At 44.3% G+C, this 16,509-nt stretch overlaps 1 protein-coding gene across 2 annotated transcripts in view; it reads right to left on the bottom strand.

Annotated features, from left to right (window-relative positions):
• NMNAT2 (nicotinamide nucleotide adenylyltransferase 2) overlaps nt 1-16,509 on the bottom strand; it is a 213,045-nt gene continuing 196,536 nt past the window's right edge. For both annotated transcript variants that reach the window (XM_061187559.1, XM_061187560.1), the window contains 3 exons: nt 2,909-3,010; nt 2,704-2,771; nt 1-324 (listed from right to left, as the gene is read on the bottom strand). In XM_061187559.1, the coding sequence (XP_061043542.1) occupies nt 222-324; nt 2,704-2,771; nt 2,909-3,010 (273 nt within the window). In that variant the 3' untranslated portion in view covers nt 1-221. The remainder of the gene's footprint in view (nt 325-2,703; nt 2,772-2,908; nt 3,011-16,509) is intronic.

The raw sequence follows: 16,509 nt of genomic DNA, 5'->3' as shown, positions 1-16,509 counted from the left end.
GACTAGAGGAAAGTTTGTCCGAAGATGACTGCGGAGTGGGGTATGCCGTGGTTCTCTGCAGGTCCTCCACACTGTGGGGGGTTGAGTCAGCAAGTGGGGACAACAGTCAAGAGGAGATGGAGGAACAGAGAGGCAGGAGAGAAATGGGACAGACAGAGGCTGCAGGGGCCAGTGTGTTGGTGGAGGACGAGGGGAGATCGGAGCAGGGGGCCCTGGGGCTGCTAGCCCGAGGTGTTGATGTACAGCTGGCTCTTAAGAATGTAGTCGATGACCGGCTGGGACAGGTAATCCACGACGTGGCCGTCCCCATGCTGCAGGGCCAACCTGGATGAGAAGAGACAGTAATCAGATGACATCCTTTCCTGAAGCAAGGCCAGAGGACAGGCCAGCCCATTCCCTTTCGGGGAAAGGGTTTACCCAACACCCCATTACCAGTCTTTGCTTAGGCTAAATACACGGCATCCCTATCAGGAAAAGCCCTCTTGCCCCCATAATTCCTCCCCCATCCTAACTCTGCCACTTCCTAACTGAGGAACCTTGGGCAAGTGGTTTAAGCCCATCTATTCTTCCATTTTCTCGTTTATAAAATGGGGGTAGTATTTGGGCCGATCTCAGTTATTAAAATGATTAAATGAGTCATTACACAAAGCACTTAGAAAAGCCCAGGCACACAGTAGGCATTTCAATGCAAGTGTTAGCTATTCTTATTTCATTTCTTTGTGTTTCTCTACACCATGGTCTCATGAAAATGAACCTTATGATTGACCCCTTCTTTTCCTTCCTATGGAAGCCCTGATAGAGAAGAAGTTGCCCTTCTCTGAGGCCCTTCTCACAAGCCCTGGAGGGCGTGTGGACTACCAAGTACAGAAGGGGTCTGGTCATACAGTTTGGTTTCTGCACTGTTTTGCTCCAGCCTTGGTCCGGCTGTTCCCCATTTTCTATGCACATGATGGTCTTGGGAATGTCAGGCCCCAAGGAGCTATTTGTAAGAATTCATATACTCCTCTGGATATCTAGATTCTAAAAGGCATCTGTGCTCTGTGCTGTGAGATCTCCCCAGAGGCTGGCTCGGTGCCTTTTCAATGCATAGTGTCCTGACCTTCCAGCAAGCTAGGTCCCCAAGTGCCTCCCTGCACAGTTTACAGGGAGCCTTCTTGAAAAAGTGGTCTATATCTGTGGTTTCCAAATGCCAATCCCAGCTTCATGAGAATCACCCAGGAAGCAGATAGCCAGGCCCAGCACCCAGAAATTCTGATTCAGTGGGGCTCAATGGGACACGGGAATTTGTGCTGTGTAAGTTCTCACGGTAATTCTATTGTGCAGCCATGGCTGGAACCACAGCCTTCCCCTTTCCCCTCACTGGCTGTTGTCACTGGGCTTCTGCTCTCACCTCCCAGTTGAGGCTACTATTTCAAGTGTCTACATAATCACCTTCCAGGGAAGAAGTCCAGTGGACCTTTTAAAGTCCTGGGCTCATTTGATTTCTCTGAAACATGCGACACAGATGACAACTGACAGTGCTCTCCATCTTTGTACACTCTGCTGCCTTTGTTCCAGGGCCACCAATGCTGGTGTCTGACTCCGCCTTTGTCTTCTTTTATTTTTTTATTACTTTTTAAAAATTGAAGTATAGTTGATTTACAATGTTGTGTTAGCTTCAGGTGTAGAGTAAAGTGATTCAGTCGTACATATATATCTATCTATTCTTTTTCAGGTTCTTTTCCCTTGTAGGCTATTACAAAATATTTAGTATAGTTCCCTGTGCTATACAGTAGATCCCTGTTGGTTATCTATTTTATACATAGTTGTGTGTATATGTTAATCCCAAACTTCTAATTTACTCCTCAGCCTTCTTTTAAATGTTAGTTTTAAGTATTCCCCATAGCCTCCTTCTCTTCTTGCTGACTCTCCCTGTGAGCGTAGCCACAGCCCTGAACTTTAATTTACACTTAGGTACTCATGGCTTTCAGTTTTATTACACTTCCAGACCTCTATATTCCACACATCTTATTATTCCACTGGACATTTCCACTTGGGGGTTGTGGTAAAGACTGTTAACTGGCCCCTAGTATCCATTCTTTCTTCTGCTTAGTACTACAACCTCCCAAGTTTTAGTTGGACACAGGGCTGCCAAGTTACAAAGTCTACTCCCAGCCTCCCTGGAGGCTAGGCATGGCTACATGACTGAGGCTGAGCCAGGGGGATGAAGGGGAAGGGATATGCGCAACTTCGGGTCACCTTCTTAAGGACAAAGCTCCTTGCCCTTTCCCACTGGCTGAGAACAGTCACTGTAGCAGCTGTGGACCCTGAGAGGGAGGCTTCACATTGAAAAGAACAGAGATTCAGTTTCTTCTGACTTCAGTAAGAGGGATATAAACATTTCTCTTATTTAAAACTCTAACTATTGGGGGCCTTTTTGTTATGGCAGCTTAACCTAAACGCTTACAAATTCCATGCGTACCTAAACTAGAGACCAAACTAAAAACCTCTTTTTCCCCCTTCAAGCCAGCTAAAACTAATAAATGGCCTGTCCCCCTTTTAAAAGTCAATGACTGGGGACAAATAAATGAGCTCTAAAAAGAAGGCTGCATACTGGGGCAGCAGGTGTCAGCCAACCTAACGGTCAGCCTGGACTGAGGAGAGTTGTATGGGAACTTGTAAGCCACTCTGACCAAGGTCTCTCTGGTCGTTTGTCAAACATACCTGCTCTTGGTTGAGCTGACGACAGACATGGGATGGTTGATGTCATCCTTTACCACCATGATGTTGTTCTGGGGACAAAGCAGAGAGAGTAGGTAGCCAGTCTCTCACACTAGACTCCTTTTGCATCCTCACTTCTCCAGCCCCCAGGCTTCTCAGAGAAGGGCCACATCACATTCCTACACCAGCAGGGAGATGGACGACTCACTTTGTATTTGCGGAGTATTGAGGAGTGATTCATGATTCGGTCTGTGTCGGCTGCGTCCCGGGGGACCACCACGATCCCAAAGTCCCCGACAATCACCTCCATCTGAAGAAACAGTGAGGGGGGAGGGAGAGAGAGAGAGAGAGAGGAAGTGCCCTTTGGTGAGACCTTGACTACAAACCCCTACCAAGCAACTACCTAGCAAGGTGGAGCTGTCGTCTCTTGGAAGCCAAGCCTTAGTCCCAAACTTGCCTTCTCAGCCCCATCAGTCAGCTCCTTCAAGTTACAACCTGTAACAGTGTTCGTGGAATGAGTGGGAACTTCACCTGGCACACTTAATGAACACCTCTAGACTGAATTAATAAGTGCGCTCCTGCGTGTCTAGGCAAGATCTCTCCAATTCCTGAGGCTCCCGCTGAGCTCATAATGCTGAAGAGCAGCATGACACATGGTCCTTACCTGGTAAGTACCCTCTTCGGTTGCCCAGCAAGCATACCCCAGCCCCCGGCTGGTCTCCTGAAAGGGGTGGGCTGGAATGCTCCCCTGGCTCACCCATGTCAAAGCTGCTGTGGGACTCAGGGCAGCGAAAAGCAAGGAAGGGCTTGGAAAGCATCAGTGTGCACACAGGCAGTGATAAAGAGGATAACTATGGGGTCACTTCTGAAATCAGCCTCCGATAGAAGCTGGCTCCCATCATGAGAAATAAAACCTTTTCATTTAAAAAATAATATTTTTCCTGATTATAGATACAAGCTTGGGAAACTCAGAAAAAGAAAAAATATATATAAGAAATCAATCACAACCACACAATCCAGAGAAGCACTGTTAACAAGTTAGTATTTCTGTTCAGGGTTCTTTTCTCTACAAATTGATGTGTATATCCACAACTGGACTGAACTGCAAAATTAATCATTTTACCTATACATTTTTTTTCTTTTAGCATTATATTGTGAGCATTTTTTCATACAGTTAAAAATATTTGAGGACTTCCCTGGTGGCACAGTGGTTAAGAATCCGCCTGCCAATGCAGGGCACACAGGTTTGATCCCTGGTCTGGGAAGAGCCCACATGCCGCAGAACAACTAAGCCCATGTGCCACAACTACTGAGCCAGCACTCTAGAGCCCGTGAGCCACAACAACTGAGCCCCCTCACCACAACTACTGAAGACCACGTGCCTAGGGCCCGTGCTCTGCAACAAGAGAAACCACTGCAATGAGAAGCCTGCGCACCTCAACGAAGAGTAGCACCTGCTCGCTGCAACCAAAGAAAGCCTGCATGCAGCAACAAAGACCCAACTCAGCCAAAAAAAAAAAAAAAAAAAAGAAAATGAAAATGTGTTTTGACAATCTGTATATTTCATTGCCTGACTATACTGTGATATACCATGATATATTAAATGGAATTTGTGTTATAGACAGTGTACAGTTACTTCTGATTTTTGCAGTTATAATAACACTTTGTTGAAGATCTGTATACATAAACCTTTTACCACTTCTCTGATTATTTCCTTAGGATTGGAAGTAAAATCATTGGATGAAAGGATATGAACTGGACATATTTCAAGTTCTTGAGACTTATTACCAAGCTGCTTTCTTGAAGGTCGTGGAATTTTTCTTTTCAAAGAGCCTGAGAGTTATGGCATTTAATAGACTTGGATCTAGCCTGGGCATATTACGGTTTAGATCTTGCCAATTAAGGATCCCAGATGGAGGGAGAAGGGGACGGGCAGGTTTCTTCCGAGCATGCAGCTCATTGGGCAAGACCTGCTTTGGGGCAAAAAAAACCCAGGTTTTTCCTCATAATTCTCCAACCGAGTGCCACAAAAACAGACATTATAGAGCACTACAGCCGCTTCTTCTCTATCAGAGGATTTCTGTACCAGCAGAATTCCACTTCTAAGTCTGATTCACTGATTATGCGTGTGTGTGCCTGCACTGTGTGCACGTGTGTGCCCTTGGCTATTTCCATCCACCTTCACCCTACTTCTCCCATCGCTTACAACTGGAGCTAGAGCTGCAATTAAAAATTGGCTGAAAGTGCCATAGGAGGGAAGTTGTGGAGAGAAATTAAAAGCTGGGTGTACAATATCTGAGCCCACATTGGATCATGCTATTTGGAAGATACAGAACATTACACAACATACTGCGTCTACTGGTGATGTTCAGATCCGGTAAACTGGCCCCAAGTCTTTGTCCCATAAACCAGGAATGTTAGGGAGAGGCAGGGCAGGGAGTTGGAGGTAGATCCAGCCTCTCCTGCCATAGCATTTAGAATACTGCACTGGGACGCACTACTTAGAAGGTAATTGAAGACGCTGGTTCTCAAATTTGGCTGCACATTAGAATCACCTGAGGACCTTAAAAAACCCTCAAAGCCCAGCTCACACCCGAGATCAACTAAATCAGAATCTCTGGGAATGGGGCCCAGGCATTAGTTGTTTTTTTTTAATTCTCTAGGTTTTAATTCCAATATGCAACCAAATTTGAGAACCAGTGATCTAAGTACTGAATTAAAACTTGAGGGGAATTATTAGGGTAGAGAAAGAGATAGAAAAGAGAAGGGAGGAGAAAAGAGAAGAGATGGAAAGGGAAGGGGAGGGGAAAGGAAAGGAAGCGAAGAGAATCCATCCAAGCTGGTATACATGGAGATTCCTCAACTGCCTGGCTATGTAGGAAGGTGTTTCGAGATATCTGGTGTTGATTGTATAACATAGGATCTGAATTCAATTTGATTCTGAGGATCTGATGGATGTTTCATGTATGACGCGTGAAATAACAGGGCTATTTAAAGTGAGCATTCTAGGACTTCCCTGGTGGCGCAGAGGTTAAGAATCTGCCTGCTAATGCAGGCGACACCGGTTCGAGCCCTGGTTCAGGAAGATCCCACATGCCGCAGAGCAACTGAGCCCGTGTGCCACAACTACTGAGCCTGAGCTCTACAGCCCATGAGCCACAACTACTGAGCCCACGAGCCACAACTACTGAAGCCCATGTGCCTAGAGCCCATGCTCCGCAACAAGAGAAGCCACTGCAATGAGAAGCCCGTGCACCGCAACGAAGAGTAGCCCCCGCTCACCGCAACTAGAGAAAGCCCGCACACAGCAACGAAGACCCAACGCAGCCAAAAATAAATTAAAAATAAAAAAATAAAAAAATAAAGCATATATATATATATATATATATATATATATATATATATATATAAAGTGAGCATTCTAGTTTAAAGCATTAAAACAACGGTTCAGAATGGCAGTCAGGCCTCACAGGGAAAGTCCCTACCCGTGACATTAGTGCAGTTGCTGCTTTCTACTCAGGAACTAATGATCTGAGCACCCAATCAATAACAGTGCAGGCTGCTCAATGGGTGGCAAGCAGATGGAGACCTTGATGCTTAAGATGGAATTCCTCTTCCAGAAACAGGTGACAGATTTGCCCTCTGGGAATCACAGATGGGGTAAAGGAGATAGGTCTACCAGACAACACACACAGCTTTACCACACCCAAGTGGCATCTCTGCAGGGGTTTGGACCAGAGAATGCAGACCTTTTCTGCTCTTTTGGCCAGACCTGAGGACATGGGCTTGATTTTCATGCCAGAAGGTGTTTGTGTGTGTGTGTTTTGGGGTGCTAGGAGGTGCCAGGTGCTAGAGTTGGTGAGGTGTGCCCTCATCCCACAGGTACCCATCTCCCTCCAGGAGCTTAGCTGCCCTGCCCACCCCCACCCCTATCCTTGTCTCCTGTCTTCACATGGCCTCCAAGATCCACCCTCTCCTGGTCGTCCTTCTACCTCACTGGCTGCTCTTTTGTGGTCTCCCTGTGCTGTTCCTTCTCATCTCCCCAATCTCGAATGACTGGAGTCCCCCAGGCTCAGTCCTTGGAGCTCTTTTCTTTTCTATCTACACTTGCACCTTTAATGATTTCATTCAATTTCAAAGCTTTAAAGACACATGGAAGGCTCCCAAATTTATATCTCCAGCGTAGACTTCTCTCCTGAACTTCAGACTCATACATCCAGCAGTCTCTTCAACATGCCCACTTAGATGAGGCATCTCAAACCTAAATAATATGTCCACGAGCCCCTGAACTCTCTGACATCAATCAGTCAATCCCCTCCACCATCATCCTACAGGCACCAAGATGCTTTTCCTGTAGTGTTTCTCATTTTAGTAAATGGAAACTCTCTTCCTACAACTGCTCAGGCCAAAGCCTTGGTGCTTTCCTTGATTCCTCTCTTTCTCTCACATCCCACATTCAATCTATAAAGCAACCCAGTTGGTTTGGTCTTGAAAACAAATCCCAGAATCTGCTCATTTCTCACCATTTCCATCACTTCTACCCTGGTCCAAGCCTCCTCTGGTAGGTTAAATAATGGGCCCCCAAAACACTATAGTCCTAATCCCTGGAACCTGTGAATGTTATTTATGTGGCAAAAGAGACTTTGCAGCTGTGATTAAAGTAAGGATCTTGAGATTATTCTGGATGACCTAGGTGGACCCTAATGTAATAACAAGTGTCCTTAAAGAAGAAGGCAGAGGGAGATTTAACACAGGAGAGAGAAGATGATGTGAAGATGGAGCAGAGAAGATGCTACACTGTTGGCCTTGAAGATGGAAGAAGGGACCAAGGCATGCAACAAATGCAGCTCTAGAAGCTGGAAAAGGTGAGGAAACAGATTCTCCCCAAGAGCCTCTGGAAGGACTACGGCTCTGACTACAACTTAGTATTGGCCCAGTGAAACCTATTTCACACTTCTGGCTTCCAGAAGTGAAAGAGAATAAATGTGTGTAGTTTTAAGCCACCAAGTTTGCAGCAACAGAAAACTAATTCATATATGATCTTATTTGCAAAGCAGAAATAGAGACACAGACATAGAGAACAAATGTATGGATACAAAAGGGAAAGGGGGGGAGGTGTGTGGGATGAATTGGGAGATTGGGATTGACATATATACACTATTGATACTATATATAAAATAGATAACTAATGAGAACCTACTGTGTAGCATAGGGACCTCTACTCAATGCTCTGTGGTGACCTAAGTGGAAAGGAAATCCAAAAAAGAGGGGATATATGTATACGTATAGCTGATTCACTTTGCTGTACAGCAGAAACTAACACAACATTCTAAAGCAACTATACTCCAATAAAAATTAATAAAAAAGAATTTTTTTAATTAAAAAAAATGAAAACTAATTCATCTCCATCAGCTCTCACTTGGCTTGCTCTGGTTTGTTTTTCTCTTGCCTTTTTCAGTCTATTCCCAACATCCAGACTGATAATGTGAATATAACAAATTATGTTGCTCCTTGGCTCGAAACCCTTCACTTAAATACCAAGATGGCAGTGTGGGAAGGAGTCAAGATGGCGGTGTGGGAAGCCACAGAGTTAGATCTCCCCACAACTAGGGTGCCTGCCGGCTGCTGGTGGGGAACTCTGACCCCCAAGAAGACGGGAGGAACCCCAGAGTGAACCGGTAGGATGTAGGGGGACCGAGGGGGAGGAGAAGTGGAGGCCAGACAAGATCTGCGCCCCTGAGGCCAGGGATATCAGGAGAGGCAGGCGGGAGGGGCCCTTGGGGAGGAGTGAGAGAGAAGCAGAGGGTGATTGCCCCGCCCACTCAGGCATGGGGAGCCTGCTGAGCTCCCAGGCCGGTCCCCTGCCCTCCAAGGACCCCCCTTCCCCCTCCAACTGCATTGGTCCTGGGGGCACAGGAGGGAGGCCCGGGAGATCAGGAGAGGCAGGTGGGAGGGGCCCTCCCAGACCCCAGACCAGAGGAGCAGGAGAGGAGAGGAGGGCACTTGCCCCACCCACTCAAGCCCAGGAAGCCTGCTGGGCTCCCAGGTGAGGTCCCCTGCCTTCTGAGACCAGGGGTGGGGGGCACGCCTGGGCCCCTTCTGTTCCTTGAGCCTAAGCCCCACCTCCCACAGCCCCCAGGGCCTTTTCCAGCCCTGTGGGTCCTGAGCATTGGCCCCGCCCACCACCCAAACCTCGCTCTTGATTAGGCCCTGCCCTCCACAGCCAAGGCCTTCCCCACCCCCACCCCACCTTTTTTTTTTTTGCTGCCCATATGGCTTGCGGGATCTTGATTTGCAAGCCCGCGGTCAGGTGGGAGCTCCTGCAGTGGGAGCTCCTGCAGTGGGAGCTCTGAGTCCGTACCACTGGACTAACAGAGAACCTCAGACCCCAGGGAATATTCATCAGAGTGAGGTCTCCTGGAGGTCTTCATCTCAGCCCCAAGACGCAGCTGTACCCTACAATAGCCTACAAACTCCAGTGTTGGAAACCTCAGGCCAAACAACCAGTAAAACAGGAACACAATCCCACTCATAAAAAAAAAAAAAAAAATGAGATGGCAAAAAAAAATGTCACAGACGAAGGAGCAAGGTAAAAATCTACAAGACCAAATAAATGAACAGGAAATAGGCACTCTACCTGAAAAAGAGTTCAGAGTAATGATAGTAAAGAAGATCCAGAATCTTGGAAATAGAATGGAAGCACGGATTGAGAAAATACAAGAAATGTTTAACGAAGATCTAGAAGAACTAAAGAACAAACAAACAGAGATGAACAACACAATAACTGAAATGAAAAATACACTAGAAGGAATCAATAACAGAATAATGGAGGCAGAAGAACGAATAAATGAGCTGGAAGACAAAATGGTGGAAATAACTGCCAAGGAGCAGAATAAAGAAAAGAGAATGAAAAGAATTGAAGACAATCTCAGAGACTTCTGGGACAACACTAAATGCACCAGCATTCGAATTATAGGGGTCCCAGAAGAAGAAGAGAAAAAGAAAGGGTCTGCGAAAATATTTGAAGAGGTTATAGTGGAAAACTTCCCTAACATGGGAAAGGAAATAGTCACCCAAGTCCAAGAAGCACAGAGAGTCCCATACAGGATAAACCCTAGGAAAAACACACCAAGACACATATTAATCAAGCTAACAAAAATTAAATGCAAGAAAAAATATTAAAAGCAGCAAGGGAAAAACAAAAAATAACATACAAAGGAATCCCCATAAGTTTATAAGCTGATTTTTCAGCAAAAACTCTGCAGGCCAGAAGGGAGTGGCAGGATATACTTAAAGTGATAAAAGAGAAAAACCTACAACCAAGATTACCCAGCAAGGATCTCATTCAGATTCAATGGAGAAGTCAAAAGCTTTTCAGACAAACAAAAGCTAAGAGAATTCAGCACCACCAAACCAGCTTTACAACAAATGCTAAAGAAACTTCTCTAGGTGGGAAACACAAGAGAAGAAAAAGACCCACAAAAACAAACCCAAAACAATTAAGAAAATGGTAATAGGAACATACATATCGATAATAACCTTGAACGTAAATGGATTAAATGCCCCAACCAAAAGACACAGACTGGCTGAATGGATACAAAAACAAGACCCATATATATGCTGTCTACAAGAGACCCACTTCAGACCTAGGGACACATACAGACTGAAAGTGAAGGGATGGAAAAAGATATTCCATGCAAATGGAAACCAAAAGAAAGCTGGAGTAGCAATACTCATATCAGATAAAATAGACTTTAAAATAAAGATTGTTACAAGAGATAAGGAAGGACACTACATAATGATCAAGGGATCAATCCAAGAAGAAGATATAACAATTATAAATGTTTATGCACCTAACATAGGAGCACCTCAATACATAAGGCAAAGGCTAACAACCATGAAAGGGGAAATCGACAGTAATACAATGATAGTGGGGGACTTTAACATCCCACTTACATCCAGACAGAAAATAAATAAGGAAACACAAGCTTTAAATGACACAGTAGACCCAATAGATCTAATTGATATTCATAGAACATTCCACCCAAAAGTGGCAGAATACACTTTCTTCTCAAGTGCACATGCAACATTCTCCAGGATAGATCACATCTTGGGTCACAAATCAAGCCTCGGAAAATTTAAGAAAATTGAAATCATATCAAGCATCTTTTCTGACCACAAGGCTATGAGATTGGAAATCAATTACAGGGAAAAAAACTGTAAAAAACACAAATACATGGAGGCTAAACAGTGCGCTACTAAATAACCAAGAGATCACTGAAGAAATCAAAGAAGAAATAAAAAGGTCTCACCTCAAGAAACAAGAAAAATCTCAAGTAAACAATCTAACCCTACACTTAAAACAACTAGTGAAAGAAGAACAAAGAAAACCCGAAGTCAGTAGAAGGAAAGAAACCATAAAGATCAGAGCAGAAATAAATGAAATAGAAACGAAGAAAACAATAGCAAAGATCAATAAAACTAAAAGCTGGTTCTTTGAGAAGATAAACAAAACTGATAAACCCTTAGCCAGACTCATCAAGAAAAAAAGGGAGAGGACACAAATCAATAACATTAGAAATGAAAAAGGAGAAATCACAACTGACACTGCAGAAATACAAAGGATTATAAGAGACTACTACAAACAACTATATGACAATAAAATGGACAACCATGAAGAAATGGACAAATTCTTGGAAAGGTACAATTTTCTGAGACTGAACCAGGAAGAATTAGAAAATATAAACAGACATATCACAAGTAATGAAATTGAAACCGCAACTAAAAATCTTCCAACAAACAAACGTCCGGACAAGATGGCTTCACAGGCAAATTCTATCAAACATTTAGAGAAGAGCTAACACCAATCCTTCTCAAACTCTTCCAGAAAATTGCAGAGGGAGAAACATTCCGAAATTCATTCTACGAAGCCACCATCACCCTGATACCAAGACCAGAAAAAGATATCACAAAAAAAGAAAATTATAGACCAATATCACTGATGAACATAGATGCAAAAATCCTGAACAAAATACTAGCAAACAGATTCCAACAGCACATTAAAAGGATCATACACCATGATCAAGCGGGATTTATCCCAGGGATGCAAGGATTCTTCAATATATGCAAATCAATCAATGTGATACACCACATTAACAAATTAAGGAATAAAAACCATATGATCATCTCAGTAGACACAGAAAAAGCTTTTGACAAAACTCAACACCCATTTATGATAAAAACTGTCCAGGGTCTTCCCTGGTGGCACAGTGGTTAAGAATCTGCCTGCTAATGCAGGGGACACGGGTTTGAGCCCTGGTCCAGGAAGATCCCACATGCCGCGGAGCAACTAAGCCCGTGCACCACAACTACTGAGCCTGCACTCTAGAGCCCGTGAGCCACAACTACTGAGCCCATGTGCCACAACTAATGAAGCCTGCGTGCCTAGAGCCTGTGCTGTGCAACAAGAGAAGCCACGGCAATGAGAAGCCCGTGCACCACAAGGAAGAGTAGCCCCCGCTCGCCGCAACTAGAGAAAGCCTGCATGCAATGAAGACCCAAAGCAGCCAAAAATAAAATTAATTAATTAAAAAAAAAAAAAAAAACTGTCCAGAAAATGGGCATAGAGGGAACCTACCTCAACATAATAAAGGCCATATATGACAAACCAACAGCAAGCATCATACTCAATGGTGAAAAACTGAAAGCACTTCCACTAGGATCAGGAACAAGACAAGGATGTCCACTCTCCCCACTCTTATTCAACATAGTTTTGGAAGTCCTAGCTAGGGCAATCAGAGAAGAAAAAGAAATAAAAGGAATACAAATTGGAAAAGAAGAAGTCAAACTGTCACTATTTGCTGATGACATGATACTATACATAGAAAATCCTAAAGATGCCACCAGAAAACTACTAGAACTAATCAATGAATTTGGTAAGGTTGCAGGATACAAAATTATTGCACAGAAATCTCTGGCATTCCTATACACCAACAATGAAAAATCAGAAAGAGAAATTAAGGAAACACTCCCATTCACCATTGCAACAAAAAGAATAAAATACCTAGGAATAAACCTGCCTAAGGAGGCGAAAGACTTGTACTCAGAAAACTATAAAACACTGATGGAAGAAACCAAAGATGACAGAAACAGATGGAGAAATATACCATGTTCTTGGATTGGAAGAATCAATATTGTGAAAATAACTATACTGCCCAGAGCAATCTACAGATTCAGTGCAATCCCTCTCAAACTACCAATGGCATTCTTCACAGAATTAGAACAAAAAAATCTTACAATTCGTATGGAAACACAAAAGACCCCGAATAGCCAAAGCAATCTTGAGAAAGAAAAACGGAGCTGGAGGAATCAGGCTCCCTGACTTCAATCTATACTACAAAGCTACAGTAATCAAGACAGTATGGTACTGGCACAAAAACAGAAATATAGATCAATGCTACAGGATAGAATGCCCAGAGATGAACCCATGCACATATGAGCACCTAATTTATGACAAAGGAGTCAGGAACATACAGTGGAGAAAAGACAGCCTCTTCAATAAGTGGTGCTGGGAAAACTGGACAGCTGCATGTAAAAGAATGAAATTAGAACACTCCCTAACACCATACACACAAATAAACTCCAAATGGATTAAAGACTTAAATGTAAGACCAGACACTATAAAACTTTTAGAGGAAAACATAGGAAAAACACTCTTTGACATAAACCACAGCAAGATCATTTTTGACCCACCTCCTAGAGTAACAGAAATAAAAACAAAAATAAACATATGGGACTTAATTAAACTTAAAAGCTTTTGCACAGCAAAGGAAACCATAAACAAGACAAAAGACAACCCTCAGAATGGGAGAAAATATTTGCAAATGAAACAACAAAGGATTAATCTCCAAAATATACAAACAGCTCATGGAGCTCAATATCAAAAAAACAATGTAGTTAAAAAATGGGCGGAAGACCTAAACAGACATTTCACCAAGGAAGACATACAGATGGCTAAGAGGCACATGAAAAGATGCTCAGCATCACTAATTATTAGAGATGAAAATCAAAACTTCAATGAGGTATCACCTCATGCCAGTCAGAATGGCCATTATCAAAAAAGCTAGAAACAATAAATGCTGGAAAGTGTGGAGAAAAAGGAACCCTCCTGCACTGTTGGTGGGAATGTAAATTGATAAAATCACTATGGAGAACAGTATTGAAGTTCCTTAAAATCTAAAAATAGAACTATCGTATGACCCAGCAATCCCACTACTGAGCATATACCCTGAGAAAACCATAATTCAAAAAGAGACATGTACCACAACGTTCATTGCAGCACTATTTACAATAGCCAGGGCATGGAACCAACCTAAATGTCCATCGACAGATGAATGGATAAAGAAGATGTGTCACATATGTACAATGGAGTATTACTCAGTCATAAAAAGAAACGAAACTGAGTCATTTGTACTGAGGTGGATGGACCTAGGGTCTGTCATACAGAGTGAAGTAAGTCAGAAAGAGAAAAACAAATACCGTATGCTAACGCATATATATGGAATCTAAAAAAAAAAAAAAAAAAAAAAAAGGTACTGATGAACCTACTTGTAGGGCAGGAATAAAGAGGTAGACATAGAGAATGGACTTGATGACATGGGGTGGGAGGGCGAAGTGAGAGTAGCATCGACATATATACACTACCGAATGTAAAATAGTTGGCTGGTGGGAAGCAGCAGCATAGCACAGGGAGATCGGCTCGGTGCTTTGTGCTGACCTAGAGGGGTGGGATAAAGAGGATGGGAGGGAGGCTCAAGAGGGAGGGGACATGGGGACATGTGTATGCATATGGCTGATTCGCTTTGTTGTGCAAGAGAAACTAACACGGTATGTTGAAGCAATTATACTCCAACAGAGATGTGTTTAAAAAAAGAAAAAGTATCAATAGAAACCAAAAAAAAAAAAAATACCACCTTCTCAGTGAGATCTCCTCTGGCCATGCTATTTCAGCCTGCGTCCCTGTGCACGCAGACCCACATCCATCCCACGCCCTCACACTCCCCACTTCCTACTGTGCTTCATATTCCTCCATAGCATTTATCTCTAACACCTTGTATATTTTCTTTATTTAACCTTTTTTTGCTCTCCTTCTCTCTTCCCTGTAAAGGTAACCTTCATGAGGGCAGGCAATTTTGTGTGTTTCGTTCACTGCCATGTTCCTGGGTGAAAAGGACCTGGCACATCATACGTGCTCGATAAATGCTGTTGAGCAAGTCGATTCCTGCAGAGTCCCCTCTGCCAGTTGTCCTTGAGTTAGCTGATAAACTCTCTCACCTCAGGACATGGAAGGAGGCCCGATGTACCTAATGGAAACTCTGGGAGACCCAGGGAAGTGACTCTAGACAGACTTTCAGTTCCCCATGGAAAGCACGGGTGCTCTTACTTCTGTAAGTTCCCAGACTTCATCTGATTGGTCAGCAGAATCACCCCGGAGCTTTAAAAACAATAATAACAGCAGCAACAGCCCCCCCAGACCTCACCCCAGGGATTCCGATACAACATGTCTACAATGGGGTGGAGCCTCCCTCTTTACAATGCCTCCTAATCCTCCTGACGTGCACCCACCTTTGGAAAATTGTCACTTTTAATAATAGAGGCAGTTGCCTAAGCTGCTAATACTCTGGCTTGGTTTGGGATGAAGTCAAAATGAGATACTTGTGGGATGAGCACCTCTGGGGATTCCAGCAAAAATGAGGACATTTCCTCCCCCCCCCCCGCCCCACCCCCGGCTCTGGGGAGATGAGGACAGACGTCTGACCCCAGGAAACGGAGGGTTTCTCAAGCTCTCCCTGCCCACGGAGCCCACAGGAATGTGCCCAGGCCCCTGGCATGGAGCTCCTGTTCCAGCACGAGGGGCCCAACACCTCCCCTGTCTTCATGAAGAGTTCTCTGCAGGTCTTGCCTTGGGGGTGGGGAGGTGGGTGAGTGGGTGGTCAGAGCAGCAGAGCCGTCCTGATTGGCAATTCCCTCTCCCGATGGTGACTGATGTGACCTCATTCTGCCACACGGCAGTGGGCAGGATCAGGGTACAATCTTCTCCTCCCGCAGCAGACAGTGGCCTCTCACTGTAGCTCTGGCCTGTGTCGTGTCTCAGAGGTGGGGGTCTGTGACATTCATCCTGCTTCAACTTCCTGCTCACAGGCACAGCTTTGATCGTATCTTTTCATCTTCTGGTCAAAGGCTCCCAGGGCCGGCAGGGGTGGGGATGGGGAGAGGAAGTGGGAGGGGGCAGACTCTGTTCCCCCCAGTGTGGGGAATCTGAGGAAAGGATATGAGACATGTTGAGGCAGGAAGCAACTTGGCCTCGGGAGTGAGAACACTCGTGGCAGCCAGGAGGCAGATCTCTTGGAAGGAATGTGGAATCATCATCATCCTTCCAGGAGGCGGAATTTCAAGACCTGCCCTGCTGGGTTTCAGGGATACTTTGGGTGGGAGGATGCCCTGTGGTCTTAGCCAGGCACTTTCCTGGGCACCAGGGCTGAGCAAGACAGATATGGCTTCATCTCTTGGCTCAATCACTATCTAGTGGGAGACGTTAAACAAATGACTAATTATTTCAACTGTATTGCTCTGAAGGATAAGGGCAGGTTACTATTAAGTGGCTTATCTCTTGTAGTGGCTAATGTCTTCTGGGTAACTGGCAAAAGTTAGGGCCATATCTCACGGTGGAGGATGAATTTCTCCAACCAAGCTGTTCCCAGGTACTCTTACATTCTTTCATTCAACAAACTTTTATTGAGTGTATATGGT

The sequence above is a fragment of the Eubalaena glacialis genome, chromosome 3 (assembly GCF_028564815.1).
Source record: "Eubalaena glacialis isolate mEubGla1 chromosome 3, mEubGla1.1.hap2.+ XY, whole genome shotgun sequence".
In the NCBI taxonomy this organism is placed as follows: domain Eukaryota; kingdom Metazoa; phylum Chordata; class Mammalia; order Artiodactyla; family Balaenidae; genus Eubalaena; species Eubalaena glacialis.
Note: the sequence above shows the minus strand (reverse complement) of the source record. Positions and strands in the feature narration are given on the sequence as shown.